The 17,645-nt window shown below is 35.3% G+C and overlaps 1 protein-coding gene across 2 annotated transcripts in view; it reads left to right on the forward strand.

Moving 5' to 3' along the window:
- The window catches only part of COL4A5 (collagen type IV alpha 5 chain), a 196,142-nt gene that overhangs the window by 84,092 nt on the left and 94,405 nt on the right, over positions 1-17,645 (forward strand). For both annotated transcript variants that reach the window (XM_010992394.3, XM_064482925.1), the window contains exons 3-6: positions 6,054-6,143; positions 12,590-12,634; positions 16,778-16,822; positions 16,908-16,970. In XM_010992394.3, coding sequence (XP_010990696.2) covers positions 6,054-6,143; positions 12,590-12,634; positions 16,778-16,822; positions 16,908-16,970 — 243 coding nt within the window. The remainder of the gene's footprint in view (positions 1-6,053; positions 6,144-12,589; positions 12,635-16,777; positions 16,823-16,907; positions 16,971-17,645) is intronic.

The raw sequence follows: 17,645 nt of genomic DNA on the forward strand, positions 1-17,645 counted from the left end.
TCAATTGCCTTTTAACAGGTGGATGAATCAACAAATTGTAGCACAGTTGACCCTTCAACACAACAGATATAAACTGTGTGAGTCTACTTATATGCATATATCTTCCAATAAATACATACTAGAGTACTGTGCTATCTGTGGTTGCCAAGTGTAAAGTTATACTCATATTTTTTTACCTGCATAGGGGTTAACACTCCTAAGCCCCACGATGTTCAAAGGTCAAATGTATATTTATACAATGAAATAATATTCAGCAATAAAAAGGAATGAACTGTTGACACACCACATGTCTAAATCTCAAAATAATTATGCTGAGTGAAAAGTTAGACGAAAGAGTACATGCTGTGTAATTCCGTTTATATAAAATTCTAGAAAATGCAAATTAATCTAGGGTGATAGAAAGCAAATAAGTAATTACATGGGGGAATGGGCAGAGGCATGAGGAAAATGTTATAAAGAGGGACAAATAAAAATTTTTTAAACATTTATAATGTTTACCCTAATATTGCTATTTTTTAGTTAAAGATTTTATTTTTTTAGAGTAGTTTTAGGTTCACAGAAAAATTGAGAGATACAGATTAAATGCTCTGCCCCAAGACATGCATATAGCCTCCCCTACTATCAACATCCCCCACCAGAGTAGTACATTTGTTACAATGGATATACCTACATGAACACATCATTACCACTCTTTATAGTTTACCTTTGAGTTCATTCTTCATGTTATACCTTCTGTGGGTTTGGACAAATGTATAATAACATGCACCCATCATATTTTATCATACAGAGTATTTTCACTGCCCTAAAAATACTCTGTGCTCCACCTATTCATCTCCCCCCCGTACCCGCTGGCAGCCCCTGATCTTTTTAGTTCCCATAATTTTGTCTTTTCTAGAACATCATATAATTAGAATCACAAGGCATGCAGCCTTTTCAGTAATATGCATTTAAAACTCCTCCATGTCTTTTCATGGCTTGATAGCTTGTTTCTTTTTAGGCTGAGTAATATTCTGTTGTCTGGATGCATCACACTTTATCCATTCACCTAATGAAAGACATCTTGGGTGCTTCCAAGTTTGGCAATTATGAATAAAGCTGCTGTAAACATCTGTGTGCATGTTTTTGTGTGGACATAAATTTTCAACTCCTCTGAGAAAATACCAAGGAATGTGACAGCTAGATCGTATGTTAAGAGTATGTTTAGTTTTGTAAGAAACTGCCAAACTATCTTCCAAAGTGGCTGTACTATTTTGCCTTCCCACCAGCAATGAATGAGAATTCTGTTGCTCCACATCCTTTCCAGCATTTGGTGTTGTTAATGTCCTGGATTTGGGCCAGTCTAATGGGTATGTAGTGATATTTCATTGTTCTTTTAGTTTGCATTTCCCTGATGACAATGACGTGGAGCATCTTTTCATACGCTTATTTGCCATCTGTATATCTTTTTCAGTAAGGTGTCTGTTAGTCTTTGGCCCATTTTAAAATCAGGTTGTTTGTTTCTTATAGTTGAGTTTTAAGAGTTCTTTGTATACTTTGGATAATAGTACTTTATCAGATGTGTCTTTTGCAAGTATTTTCTCCCACTCTGTTGCCTGTCTTCTCATTCTCTTTACATTGTCTTTTGCAGAGCAGAAATTTTTAATTTTCATGAAGTCCAGCTTATCAATTATTTCTTTCATGGATTGTGGCTTTGTTGTGGTATCTAAAAAGTCATCACTAGACCCAGGGTCATCTAGATTTCTTCCCATGTTGTTTTCTAGGAGTTTTGTGGTTTTGTGTTTTACATTTAGGTCTCTGATCCATTTTGAGTTAATTTTTGTGAAGGTGTAAGATCTGTGTCTAGAATCATTTTTTTTTGGCATAGAATGTCCAGTTCTTTTAGCACCATTTGTTGAAAAAATGTCATTTTTGTGAGTGATGTATATGTTCATTATTTTGATTGTCACATATGTGACAAAAAATTTCAAATTCTATACTTTAAGTGCAGTTTATTGTATATTAATTTCACCTCAATAAAACTGCTTTTTAAAAGTAAGTTTATCACAGATACAATGAAGCATGTACATTCTGCCAAAGGAATGTGTCCAAGTTGCATACTGCTAAACAAAATTCATCAGACTCTTGATGAGAACAAGAAATTAATCAGTTGACAACCTGAGATTCATGTCACAGTCATATATTACCTAAACAAAGTGTGCCCCTCTACCAGTTACATTAGGATTTACTGTGACTGCAAGCTTGTTAGAAATATAGTTAAGCTTCATAGCAGACTTAGTGAATCTAACTCTGGGGGTAAGATCAGGTAATCTTGTTTTAACAAGCTAAGTGGTTCTGATGCAAGCTAAAGTTTGAGATCTGACCTAGATGATCTCCCCCCACCTTTTCTTTTGCAGGGGGAGGTAATTGGGTTTATTTATTTATTTATATTTTTCAAAAGAGGTCCTAGGGATTGAACCCAGGACCCTCATGCATGCTCCGCATGCACTCTACTGCTAAGCTATACTCTCCCTGCTAGATATCTCCATCTTGACAGTTGCCAAAGATCTATATTCTTGTTCTAATTATATTACTTCAAGTATTTCTTTGTGCTATGTAATTAAAAAAACAAAATAGAAATTACACAAAAAGAAGACAAAATTGCCCATAATTTATATAATTATAAAATCATTATAATTGCATTACCTAATAAATCATTGTTTCCACTTGTCCATTAAGGATATTACCTTGCTCATATGTTTATATCATTTTTACAATATTATAATTCAAAATAATTTTAAAGTTATAAGTTTGCCCTAATTTTTATTTTTCCTATCCTCAGAAAGTCAGTATTTTTCCTGTAAATGTTGCATCTTCCTTGAGAAACTATTCCTAAAATACTTTTTCATTCCCATGATCGTCTAACATTTTTTTATTGTGGCTATAAAGTACCCTTCATGTAAAATTGTAACATTTTTATGTGTACCTCTTACTCATAAACTAGGCTGTACTTCTAGGTAAATCAGTCTGCTATGCTCCTTTTTAATACTAGTTTGTAGTATATAAGCTAACTTTATCACAAAAAAGTCGTCCTTTGTATAATTTCTCCCAATCCTAACTCTTATTTTTTCTGAATTTTTGGGAAAAGCATGTGCCATAAATTTTATATAATCCATCAAGGAAGTTCATTCATTGAATGACTATTTACTGAGTATTTTTTTCTGCTGGGCACTAAGAATAAAATGATGAAGATAGCTTAGTTGATTAGATGAACAGGTAATGGAGAGAGTGAACTCAAAATTATTATACATTTCTGGCTAGGTTGTATTAGTTTATGAAATATGAAAGATGGTAGAAAGATAATGAATTCAACGTTGTTTATATTAAGTTTGGTTTTGGGAAAATTATATAACTTCTCTTTGCCCTAATTCTTCATCTGTAAAATGGAAATAATAGTATTTACCTCATATTGTCATTTGGAGAATTAAATAAGATAAAACATGGAAGGAGTTTACAATAAACTCTGGCACACAGAAAACACTCAGTACATGTTTGCTATTGTTATTGTTGAGTGTTAGGTGCCTGTGTGTTATTCAAGTGGAGGTGTTTAAGACAGTTGGCCGTGTGAGCCCAGCTTTTAGGAAAAACGTGTTGATACTTGAGATTTCTCTGGGAAAGAGAAAGCGTCAAAAAGGGGAATCCAGAGTAATACCAATATTTAAGGGACAGGCAGAGAGAGAAGATTATTCCACAAAGGAAAATAAGAATAATATTTTATCCAAATATGGGCAGGCAGTATAAACCAGTTTTTTTTTAAGTTTGACCTTCAGAAATAGATGCTCTACACCATTTTCTATGTTTGTGAATGTTAGCAAATTATAGTAAAATCTAGGTAGTTGTAAGGACTAAATAATTGCCTGACAACCAGTAGCAAAAGGTAGGCACACAACAAATGTCAGCCTTCCCTACCAAAAATGTTAGGAATTAGGTAGAGGACCCTCCATCACCCTCTCCTTATGGAAGCCTTCTATAATTTCTACTGCAGGAAACTTCCTACCTTTCAAAGGCTAGGGATTGCTCTTGCAATTCTTTTTGCTACTGTCCAGTAGCTGCCCTTCTATCTTCCCTGCTATAATATCGATCAGTCAGCTAGATAGGACTAGAACATTATTTAATTACAGTGTGATGAGATTTCAGGATATATAATTTATAGGTATATGGTTTTTATTAATTTCAGCACAATTAAGCTTTCTAGCATTCTCAGCTTTCAGTTTCTAGTTTATTCCTCTCTAATCTATAGCCCAGATAACAGTTTTGCTTCTGAGAAAATGAAGCCCTCTTCAAGCAGTATCCTCAAGTTTTGGCAGAGATACGCTCTAAATACCAGTGGAGATCCCAAAATGCAGCTGCGTTTTCCACTTATGGAAATCTACTCGAACTAGATTGTTTTTTTTTCCTTGTAGCTTCCTTTCTGACTGGCACTTGTGATCAGATTTCTATTACCAGCTCTGCCAGGAATGGTCTATGTAATGATTTGAGGCAATCCAACTCTAAAATTTTTGAATCTTTTATTTCTCTTCTCTTGTTCTATTTCCTTCATAATAATTGGGTTGAGGTTGATGGATACAAAACTATCATAATTCTATGAGTGGTTAAAACAACAGAGATGTATTTATAGAAAATAGAAAATGCAGTGATGTGTCAATAATAATTATTGTCAAAGCCACAGGAATGTTTAGACCTACCATTAATTGGCTAATATTTGTTTCATTGGCTTTGAAGTAGTAAGTGGAAACTGACCAGAAGTAGCCTTTCCAAAGTACTTATAGTTATTACAGAATGATTCAACATAACAAGGAATTATTCAATACAAAATTACCTAAGCTACCTAGACTAAATTTAGTACTTAACACCCTCCCCAACTCATGCTGGGGTTATGAATAAAAGTTGTCTCTACCTTAACCTCCAGGGGTATGTGCCTCTAATGGCCCAGTAATCAGTTGCCTTGTCGAAATGGATGCTCACTATAGGTGCTCCACTAGGATTTGGTGAGAGGATTCCCAGAACAAGGTCCAGAGACTCAGCCTCTAAGCCTTGGGAAAGTAGAGGAACTGCTTGCAGCCTTGCAGATGAAAGCATATGCCATGGAGTTATGAGCCTTTGGGGTTATTAAACTTAATAGTGGTGAATTTGTTTTCTGTGATTGGACCCCCTAGAGATGTCAGGGTTCACACTCTTGAGATGATTGACTGTATGCAAGTTAACTAGCCCTAATGTGTCTATCTAATGGTTTATTAGTACACACAGTGGCTCTGTAACTCCTACCTATCTAACTGTACAGATATGCACATCAGGCAACCTTTCCTGAGAGATGCTGATAAGATGTGGTGGGCCCTCACTAGTAGGTATCCTGTGCTGGTGTTTATAAATGCAGTGATCAGAACTGGAACTTGAATCACAATTCAAATAGTAATTCTGCGTAGAGGAATTACTGATGGTTTTTTCTTTTTCTTTTTTCTACCATAAACATGTATTTCTTTTTTTATATTAATTTTACAATCAGAAAAATATATAAAATATTTGATATTATAGAGTTATATGTATGATATTTTTCTAGCTAACGTATCTCTAATCAGCTAATGAATTTCCAGTCTGAATAATCCTGCAACTCTCCGCTACAAACCTAAAATCTCTGATATTTTCCTTTTACCCTTCTTCATCCCTGCACCATACTTATTTCACGTAACCCCTGCAGACCTGGTCTCCTGGATTTGTTGCCATCTTTACTGTTAGATTCTTGATGTCAGTATGTTTAAACTTCACTTCATCTCTGATATGCTTTCTACTTTTACAAGAAAGCAAGAGATTACATTACCAAATATGATATAAATTCAGAGTGGTTTGTGTTTTTCCACTCATGTCTTAAAGTTTTCTCCATGTTAGTGGATACTCTGAATTTAGCATCATTAAATTAAATTAGTTTTCTCTAGATAGCCATTTGATGCTTTTGAATCTCAACCATGCTTGTACTTGAAAATTCACAAATGACCTTACTTTGCATTCTTGTTCAATTTCAGGGGGAGAGAGGATTTCCAGGTTTGGAAGGCCATCCAGGTTTGCCTGGATTTCCAGGTCCAGAAGGGCCCCCAGGGCCTCGGGGACAAAAGGTACGTGCCAAGTTGCCAACCAGTAATACCAAAGGAATTAAATCATCTAATTGTGGGACAGGTGTCAAGTTAATTAAAAAGTTACTGAATTATACCCAGAAACTAATATGTAAATAAAGCAATAGAATGGCTGAGTATCTATACTTTATTGTTAGTTTCTTAAAAGAGCTGAATATTACTGCTGTATTCAAATACTTTTGGAAGATGCTGTTAATTGTGTGTGGTTATTGGGATCCTTGCGACAAATTATGTCCTGTCAGGAGCTCAGCTGAGCTGGAGAGAGCTGAACTGCCAGGTGTCAGAGTACTTGTTAAGACAACAAGCCAGAATGAAAAGTAACAGTCAAACCTTTAGCCACTTACTATGACAGTTATATAAGCAAAATGTTGAACCAGAGAAAGCGTGGACTTCCCCACTCTTCCATTACTCTTCATGGAACAGTGCCAGTGAGGGTCAAATGGATCAGCACAGCCACAGGGAATTGTTTTACTGCTGAGGGAGCTTGGAGCAAAAAGCTTCTGTTTTGTAGCATACCCGAGGGCAGGATGGGAGAAGGGAGAGAGGAGGAAGGGTAGAAGGAGAAAACTACCGAGTCAGAGTACAGAAAAAAATGTCCTCAAGAATCCCCCCTCTCCCAATAAAGAGGTCTTCACCAAAACTCCAGATAAAGAGGCCTTTCAGTGCAGATATGCATAGAAGCGTGGCCAGCCAAGGGGATTGATTCCTTGACTATAGCTCCCTTCAGAGACTGCCATGCATCGGCTGTACACTAATTCTGTTGTGGGATGGGCACATGAGACTTTCCTCTATGAGGCTTACCATGAAGCCTTTGTAATTGCCTGTGGTTGAGCCTGAAAAATCACACATAGGTCTTTAGCCAGGAGCCAGACTCCTCAATTCCATCTCTTGATTTTTTAGGACTCAAATGAGAAACATAAGTTACCCCAACATGGACCTGAATGGGTTGGACTTTGAAGAGTTATGTCAAAAAATAGGTAATTAGTCTGAGGCCACTGTGGATCATGGTCATAATCAAAATTATTCCAAGCAGGACAACCAAGCTTGCCTGGAGGAATGAGTGTAACCATATACCCCACCATTACCAAGCCAGGAATAGAAGGCCCATAGCCCATCTGATCTAATTTAGAGAGCCAGGAGACTTTTCTTAAGTCTTGTGATGGACTGTTCTACCTTGCCAGTTTTAGTGATGTAGGTAAAACTTGAGATTCTGGCAATAGCAGGACCCCTTCTTGGTTGGCCAGCAGGAAGTTGAGGACTATGCTACTATTCAACACTACTCAGGTCAAGGAATTTAGGCTAGTCTGTTGTGCTTCCAAAGCTAAAGTGGTATTATTAGTGACTTCAGTAGAGGTCAAGGACAGGTTGCACACAACCTTTCATAACTGAATGACCCTGACAGGGGAAAAGTTGCCAGGAACATACACACGAACAGAGAGTCAGTAATACTACATGACAGTTCTCCTGAGGAACCATGGTCTACTGGGTTTTGAAGTTCCACTCTTACTTTATTTAGTGTGACATGCTCAGTGAGAGGAGCTGTTTTGAATATTTGGAAATCTCTTATCAATTACTCATATGTACATGTTACATTGGTAGGAATGTTGAAGGGCCTGGCTTTTATAAAAGAAATACTCCAATACACAATACTGAGAATGTAATCGTCATTGATTATCATGGGAGTCAACCAGCCAGAAGTCCCTCCTAATGGGCAGAGTGGAATTGGAAAATTTGTATAAGTTTAGGGGCAGGTGTCGGGGAGAAGGCCACCACTATCAAGGTCAAAATAGCTTCATGGCAGATCCCATATCCCTTTTCCCAGATGTGTCAATTAATCCCATCTCAGACAGGAACAGTTTGACATCTGAGGAGGTGTTTTGTTTCTGTTGTGTCAGAGTAACTGTGGCAACATATCCAGTCCAGTGTAATAAGGTTGGAAGTACTGAATCTGATGTACTCAAAAGTTCCATGTTTACAGAGGTGACCATTTGTTGTATTCAGTGACATAGCAGTCAGATGTTTATCTGCGGGGTTGGGTGGTAGGTGACATATCTACCAGTTTGTCAAGTTCAGAGTCGTGGCAGTTATCTGGGACAGATGTATCAGTGAATTTAGTAGGCAGAAGTCACACACGCTGTTCTGTGGGAGAGAAAGAGGCGAGGATAGATCTGTATACTCTCCCTCTCCTGTACCCAGGCTCATAGATCCAAAGGTGCTGTCCACCTATCAGTTGGGAATACTTTTCCCCATCGACTACTTTGTGGGCAGTCTCTCCTACATCATGAGCAAGAATAACATCTTATATGCATGCTGAGGTATGGAATGGGATAGGAAGTGATAAATTAGTTTTCCCCCTTTTCTCAGAGGACTACTTGATGAGTATCCATTTGATTTCCTTAATGCTCTAATGGCATGATGTACCACTTTTCCATGAAATAAAATTAAGAAAAAAGGGTTTTCAAACCACTTTTCCCTTCCAGAAAAATGAATAGAACTGGCCCTTTCATGTATCAGTCCACCAGTATACCTAATACAGACAGTAAAGGAAGATGAGCCAAAAAAGCCATTAAAAAAAAAACAGAAACTTTGCCCAATCTTAAAATTCACCTCATTTTCACAAGGCTGTGCCTAAGGTAAGAAGAACATAAGTAGTTCCAAGGTGTTGAGGGATGGGATGGTCTAATCCAAGCTGGAATTCACTGAGATGTCCCATGCCAATAGTCTGTATAGATTGCTGCTGAGTTAGTGCTCAATTCTGTCCACCTGACACTTTCAGATGTCTGTGCTATCTCTGTGCCACTCTTGGGTACACAAGGAACATTCTGCTGTTTTTGCACCTCATTAGACATGGGAAATTCTGTTGTATTTCCCATCTGTTTAAATTCTATGCAGTCATTAGGAGTCTTGCTTTTTCCTCAATGTAAAGTTCTACTCAAGAAATTTAGCACCAGTCCCTTCTGCTCTTGAATCTAACAAAACTTCCTTGATGTACTGCCACCCAATGTTCTTGTTTATTTTTCCATATAAACATTAGAGGCACTATGTCCAGTTTAAAAAATAAGCTCATGTTATTTCTATTTTTATTGTATCAAATTTATAACTAAATTGTTGAGAATTGACTTTTTTATATTGATTTCTATTATCTAAAATATGAAATGCCTTTCCATTTGTTCACGTCTTCTTTTTTGAACTTGAGAAGTGTTTTAAACTTCTCTTCTTTTGAATCTTTATTTCTTGTTAAGTTCATTGCTAGATGGTTTATCTTTTTTTTGCTACTTTAAATTGCATGTTTTCTTCCATTACATTTTCTAACTGGTAGTTGTTGGTATATAAGAAAGGTATTGATTTTTCCATATTAATTTTATATGCAGTTAACCTTACTGAATTATGTTATTGATTATAGTAGTTTTTCATTTAATTATCTTGGGTTTTCCATACATACAATCATATTATTTGCAAATAGTGGTAGTTTTGCCTTATTCTTTCCAATTTTTATACCTCTGATTTCTCTCTCTTATTTAGCCATGTTGGTTGGTTAGTACAACCGGTACAATATTAAGGGATTTTTGTCTTATTTCTGCCTTTAGTGGGAAGACACAAAAAGATTGATTGAGCAAATGATCTTCTAAGTTGTTTTAAAATAGAATTAGATTTTCTGCCCATTTTTGGATTGGGTTGTTAATTTTTTTCTTATTAAGCCATATGAGCTGCTTATATATTCTGGAGATCAAGCCTTTGTCAGTTTCATTTGCAAAAATTTTTTCCCATTCCATAGGTTGTCTTTTTGTTTTACTTATGGTTTCCTTTGCTGTGCAAAAGCTTGTAAGTTTCATTAGGTCCCATTTGTTTATTCTTGCTTTTATTTCTATTGCTTGAGTAGACTGTTCTAGGAGAACATTTTTGAGATGTATGTCAGATAATGTTTTGCCTCTATTTTCCTCTAGGTTTATTGTATCTTGTCTTATGTTTAAGTCTTTGATCCATTTTGAGTTTATTTTTGTGTACAATTAATTCTCCAAAGAAGACATACAAATGATCAATAGGCACATGAAAAAATGCTCAATATCACTAATCAGAGAAATGCAAATCAAAACTACAATGAGGTATCACCTCACACCAGTCAGAATGGACATCATTCAGAAATCCACAAATGACAAATGCTGGAGAGGCTGGGGAGAAAAGGGAACCCTCCTTCACTGCTGGTGAGAATGCACTTTGGTGCAGCCACTGTGGAAAACAGTATGGAGATTCCTCAAAAGACTAGGAATAGACTTACCATATGACCCAGGAATCCCACTCCTGGGCTTGTATCCAGAAGGAGCCCTACTTCAGGATGACACCTGCACCCCAATGTTCATAGCAGCACTATTTACAATAGCCAAGACATGGAGACAGCCTAAATGTCCATCAATAGATGACTGGATAAAGAAGAAGTGGTATATTTATACAATGGAATACTACTCAGCCATAAAAACCGACAACATAATGCCATTTGCAGCAACATGGATGCTCCTGGAGAATGTCATTCTAAGTGAAGTAAGCCAGAAAGAAAAAGAAAAATACCATATGAGATCACTCATATGTGGAATCTAATGAGAAAAAAAAAGCAAACAAATAAAGCATAAATACAAAACAGAAACAGAATCATAGACATAGAATACAAACTTGTGGTTGCCAAGGGGGTGGAGGGTGGGAAGGGATAGATGGGATTTAAAAATTGTAGAATAGATAAACAAGATTATATTGTATAGCACAGGGGAATATACACAAGATCTTATGGTAGCTCACAGAAAAAAATGTGACAATGAATCTATGTATGTTCATGTATAACTGAAAAATCGTGCTCTACGCTGGAATTTGACACAACATTGTAAAATGATTATAAATCAATAAAAAATGTTAAAAAAATAGAATTAGATTAACTTTAATCTCCTTAGAGATGCATCTGTTGTGGAAAAAATAGATTAGTAAACTTGTTTTAAAGCAAGGGGTGATAGGCAGAATAATGCCAACCCCCTAAAAATGTCCATAACCTAATCCCTAGAATCTGTGAGTATGTTCAGTTACATAGACAAGGAAAATTAAGATTGCAGGTGGAATTAGAGTTACTAATCAGCTAGTCTTAAACTAGGGAGATTATTCTGGATTATCTTGGTGGGCCCAATATAATCACATGGGTCCTTTAAATGTGAAAGAGGGAGGCAGAAGAGTCAATGTCAGAGTGATGCAATGTTTGAAAGACTCGTTCGGCCATCACTGACTGTGAAGATTGAAGGGGACCATGAACAGAGGAATGTTGGTGGCTCTAGAAGCTGGAGAAAGAAAGGAAATTAATTCTCCCCTTAGAACCTCCAGAAAGTAACACAGCTCTGCCAGCGAGACCTCTGTCCATACGGCTGACTTCCAGAACTTTAAGATTGTATTGTTTTAAGCCAGTAAGTTTGTGGTAATTTCAAAAGCAGCATTGGAAACTAATACAGCAGGTAACCTTTTCTCCAAATGAAACTTTTCGTGAAAGTTCCACATAAAACAGATAAAAACAGAACTTCACTGATTGAAGAAAGGCTGTGACATAGGCATAAAAGAACCTCCAGTGGAACCTCTAGGGTTGTGAGTTGAGTAGTTTGGAAGCCACTGGTAGAAAGCAAGATATCCTATTTTAATAAAAACTATTGAAAGTGTCAGATGGTGGCCTACCAGCTATATGTTCCTCTGAAATTCCTGCCTTTTGGAGCAGAATTAGGTTTCCTTTATTCCATTTTTAAAAGGAAGTATTTTATAAAACTTAGTAAGGCAAGACTTTAAATTCTCAGCAATGTGATTGTAACTAGAAATGGGTGAAGAGATTAACACACATGTGAGCAACCCCTTTTGCATGGAGTCTACAGCAGAAGCTAGAAAGGAAAGTCTGTGGTTCTTTCTTATTCCTTCTTAAACTGTGCCAGTAGAAAGTCCCTTAAAAAACGTAGCGAACGTTTAAAACAGCAAACTCAGGAACAGCTCATGTTGGGGCTCAGAGATGATGCTATTTATTAGCAGCATGGCAAGCAGACTGACACAATATGGAAACTGCCCAGACATTCAGCTCTTACTTTGTTTATGCATAAGTGATTTGGGGAACATCTCTCCCACTACTTCATCTTTCTTTTCTTGCATGATTCATGATTAACGTTACAAGTATAACATTTCTTCTCTATGTCAACAGTTTTATCCTCAGTAAATAAAGACCTTTCTAATTTTTTTTTTACCATATAATTTACTTCAGTGCTTTCAGTCTCAATATTAAATGCTAATTCCTTGGGTACGTAAGTTCCTCAGTAACTTTCACAAAGATTCACAAAAATTTGTCTTTTATTTTAGAATCTGAAATTAGTTACTTGAGGGCTATTTTTGAAGAAAAAAAAAACTAAGTATGTTGTATTTTTCAGGGTGATGATGGTATTCCAGGGCCACCAGGACCAAAAGGGATCAGAGTAAGTGATACTGGCTGTATCAAGTGCTTTGTGGGTCAAAACAGACAAGAAGCAAATTAAGTGGTAAGAGACATCTGGAAAAGACTCATAGTGAAATGTAAAAAGAAAAATGGCATCTTTCAAAAGTTAAATTTGAACCTGTATATGTCTACAGTTAGCCTTTCTTTAGTATTTTGATAGTTACCTTTATATATCCAGATGTCTGTTTAAAGTAATGTAAGATTTTAAAGTAGTTGTGTTAAGAAATGTGAAAGTGCTTAATTCCAATAATTTTTCAATTTCTTTAAAACATACATCATACAAGTGTTTTAAAGCAGAACTTCCCAACCATTGTGATCATCTCAGTCCAGTTCAGAGGACTGTCACCTCAGGCTGTGTACTCTCCCAGTGTACCATGTACAATGATGATAATTTTCTTTGTGTATCTTGAAGAGAGTAAGTTTGGGAAGCACTAGTTTAAAGTGCTATGTTAAAGAATAACTATTTTTGGAATACTACATTTCCTCAGTTCTAGAATGTATGATTTTTCAAGTTTTAATGTTCTGGAAATCAGGATGTCTCAAAATTGGGGTGCACATTTAGTGTAATTTTTCTGAAAAGCTTTTAGGTTGACATACACTTTTTAGTGTGTTTTAGAATTGGGAAGAAACTATAGTTTAAAAATAGCACTGGCTTTTGGAAAATCATATTTAAATTTTCTGAGCCTCAGTTTCTTCATTTGTTAAATCAGAGAGTCAAAAAACACAATCTCCAGGGTCTCTTTTAGCTTTGAAATTCTGTGTTCATAGATTGATGAGGTCCCTGAATTGAAGTATAAAATATACATGGATGGTGACACAGCATATTTCTGTGTGTGAAAAAGACAGTTAAACATTCTGATCATCTGATTTTCAGAAATTTAGTAGATGCACACATTTTATAGAAATATTCAAAGCATTCTGTTTGCTATATACTTCTTAACATGTAGCTTGCCTTATATACTACTTATGACTGGCATGGGTAGGTTACTGGAAAAGCAGGGAAGAAGCTCAAAACCCTTAGTTTATTCTAGCAGACATATTTCTGTAATGAATGAATATCAATATACTATTAAAGCTCTTCATAATAATCATAACATATCTCATAATAGTTATAGTTACCATTAACTATGTCCCGGGCACTGTTGAGACGATAAAAAACTATCTGGTGTATCAATTCCATTTTCAAGTGTCTGAGAGTGCTTAGAGATCAGTGGGCTGATCATTCTTGCAGCCTTATGTCTCAGCTCACAGGCAACCCTTGGCATGCAAATTTTAAAAGACTTATTATTATGGAAAATTTTACGCATACACAAATGTACAGAGAATATCAAACGATGATCTCCTCCCATGTCCCCATTACTTAGCTTCAAAAATTAGCAACATTTTGACAAATTTATTTCATCTATACCTCATCACTATTTGGGGGAATATTTTAAAGTAAATCCCTCACATCATTCATTCCACCAATCACTACTTCAATATGTCTCTCAAACTGATAACCATTATAGCATTATTAAACCTCAGAAACTTAGCAATAACGTTTCAGTATACTTTAAAACTCGGTCCTTATTCAGATTTCCTCAATTGTCTCAAAGATCTCTTTACAATTGGTTTGTTTAAACCAGGATCCAAGCAACCTTCACATATTACATTTGGTTGCTATGTTTCTTAAGCCTCTTTTATTATGACATTGGCAAAACTGGGTCATTTGTGCTGTACTGTGTTCCACATTCTGGATCTGGCTGATTGTTTCCTCATGATGTCATTTAAATTGTTCCTCTGTCCTCCATATTCCCTGCAAATTTTAGGCTGCCTTGGAAGAGGCACTAGAGAGGTTCCTGGGGATAAAGAAAAAATTACGTTTAACATGTATGCCTTTTACTGTATGTAAATTATACTGCAAAAATTTTAAGAAAATAGAAAAAGAATACAGGTAGTGCTGTGTACCTATTACTGAATTACATCTTACAGCACCAATGTCTGTCCTATTTTTTTGATGCTAGGTTTGATTAATGCTTTCAGATAAATGAGGCTGATTCTGCCATCAAAAATTTCGCCATCAACTCTCACCTAATAGTTTAGCATCCATTGATGATCATTACCTAGATCGATTTTTTTTTTTCATTTAGAGCTTAGAGTTGCAAAATGGTGATCTTTAAGAGCCTATCAATACTTCTTTGAATAGCTTGAATTCTAATTTATCAACTGAAATCTAATAGGGTAATGAGTTGCTAATCTAGCAACTTCTAGTGATGAACAAGGAAAGTTCTTTTAATTTACCATTATTAAGATACGAGGTTTATGTGTTTCAATCAATTGTACTCATTATTATTTTTTAAGCCCAAATTATGCCATCTTTGTTCTATGGGAACCCCTTCAAGTTGACCCATGTGCTCTGTCCTATTGACAAAACCCTATTGATTGTTGATAATTTCCTTGCTTTCTGACACAAGAAGACTCTTCAGGCTTATCTTGTATATGTCCTCTCCAGATCTAGAATTGACTGTGTCTCTGATTCCAGGTTCTTTTTAGTGATTTAGATACCACAGTCTGAATGTAAGAGGTTTTCATTGCTACTAGATTTGTCACTGTTTTGATGTATTTTCAGTGGACAGAGTTAGGAAATATGTATTTTTTAGAGAGAAAAAATATCACGAGTTCACATTATTACTTCCAATTGAAATTTAAATAAAGAGTTTTATATACTTATTCTCTGTCCCGACCACCTCTCTCCCTAACGTGAAAATCTTGATTCCTAATGACATTAATGTAATTTATTGTTTCCTTTAACCTGTAATAAAGCTGTAATAGCTTCAAAATAGCAATATACAAATAAAAAAATAACCATTTCAATTTTAATAGTAAAAATAGAATTCTCAAATATCACTAATTATTTCTTTGCTGTTCTTTTTCCCCCTTTGAAATGACTAATTTCTAAGCAGTCAAAATACCATGTTTTAAAAGCATTCAAAGTAATTCTCCTCTCTGTATGGTTATTATCCACAGCTTGTACATTAGGTTCATTGGTTCCAGTTTGCTTTCAATTTTTAACGATTGCCTTTTTACCTCTTTTTAATTTTTCATTATTTAAAGCATTTATATTGTTCTGAAAGAGAAGATATAGTCAGAGATGCTTCCCATCCCTCCTTGCCTTCTCCCAATTCTGTTTCCTTCTTCCTCCAGAAATAATCATGTTTATTATTATCTGTTTATCTTTTCACTGTTTGATGTCACCACCTTTGTTTTAAAAAGGTAGCATATTATATTCACTACTTACACTTTGTTTCTTTTACTTAATAGTATATCCTGGAGATCACTACATATTTCAGTGTACAGAATTCCTCATTCTTTTTAACAGCTGCATAGTTTTATATTATGAGGATGTACCATAATTTATTTAGTCATGTCCCTATTGTTTCTAATCTTTACTTTTAACTATGGTTGTATCGCCATTTCTAAACTTTAGCTGAAATAATCCTGCAGTCAATAACCTTGAATTTCATATTTTGTTTCATAATTTCTTGTGTGCCTTTGGGATAGATTCTTAGAAATGAGTTGCTTCAAAGGATAAATAAGTACACGTGTCAGTTTTGCTAGATATTTCCAAAATTCTCCCCATGGTGTTTAAATCCCATTAGCAGTTGTATGAGAGTACTTTTTTCCCATAGCTTCACCTACAGAGAATTTTGTCAAACTTGTATTTTTGCCAATCCTGACAGGGACATTTGATGAAAGAATTTTGGGAGTGATCATACTGATGTTCTCAGGGGCAGATGTATTTGTCACTTACCCATACCCTGCTGAATTCCATATTCATCACAAACCTAGGAGAAGCCCTTTGTCTTTTATAAAAGACATTTCATCCTCTAATTTGCCTATTCCTGGTAAGTGCAATGAAGACAGTACTCCCTCAGATAGTTTCTTCTGTAGTTTTCTAGAACAGAGACTTTTAAACATGGATAGTAGTTTTTTCTATAGTGTTTAAAAGAATGAGTGGTAATAATCAATGAGACACATTTTTCCATTGCTATTCTAATTGTAATTTTCATAATTACCTTAGATAGGATATTATTTTATTGTTATTGATTGTTATTTGGTTCAGGGAATCTATTTCTTTCTATAGGGTCCTCCTGGACTTCCTGGATTTCCAGGGACACCAGGTCTTCCTGTAAGTAGGATTTGGCTTCCCATTTTAAAATCTCTTAAAAAATAATCCAAGAAATATTATACATGTGTTATGTCCCTTTTCAAAGGGAATGCCAGGCCATGATGGGGCCCCAGGACCTCAAGGTATCCCTGGATGCAATGGAACCAAGGTGAGATTTCTTTGACTTAATCTTAGGCAATATGCTTGATAATAATAGACTTAAAAATTTAAATAAATCAATATGAAGAATGACGAAGAAGAGCTATAGTAAGCTTCATGTCTAGGACATATATAGTTTATGGTCTGAGTTAACATTTTCAGTATATTGAAACATCAGTAATTCTTTAAGCACGTGTACTTAGCTGGGATATTGCATTGGATTGAAGATTACTTACTAAATCCCTTTTTGACTTTAGTGTAAAGTGCGAATAGAGTTAAAGAGGAATTAGGATATATGTGTTTCAAATACTTTATCAGTTGTTAAGAGTAACATTTGTGAATGTCATTCATTAGCTTTGCCTTTTTCTCTCAGCTAGGTAGAATTTACTTTTTCAAATATTTAATGTTTTTAAATTTTTTCTTTACCTTGCTTAATAACTTCCTTAAGAAAAATCCTAAAAATCTGTATGCAATACAGCACATTAATTTTACTATAAACTATTAGTATGAAACCTGAAACTTTTCCATCAGTGAAAATAATGAATTTAACAACTTAAAAAGAAAAGTAAAACTTCATACAACAAACAATTTTTCCTGACTCACTTTTATTGCCTTTAGTCAACTGTATGGATTTAACATAAAGTGATAGCAGGAAAAAAAGGAAAATTTTCTCTTTTTTAAAGTT

The sequence above is a fragment of the Camelus dromedarius genome, chromosome X (assembly GCF_036321535.1).
Source record: "Camelus dromedarius isolate mCamDro1 chromosome X, mCamDro1.pat, whole genome shotgun sequence".
Taxonomy (NCBI): Eukaryota; Metazoa; Chordata; class Mammalia; order Artiodactyla; family Camelidae; genus Camelus; species Camelus dromedarius.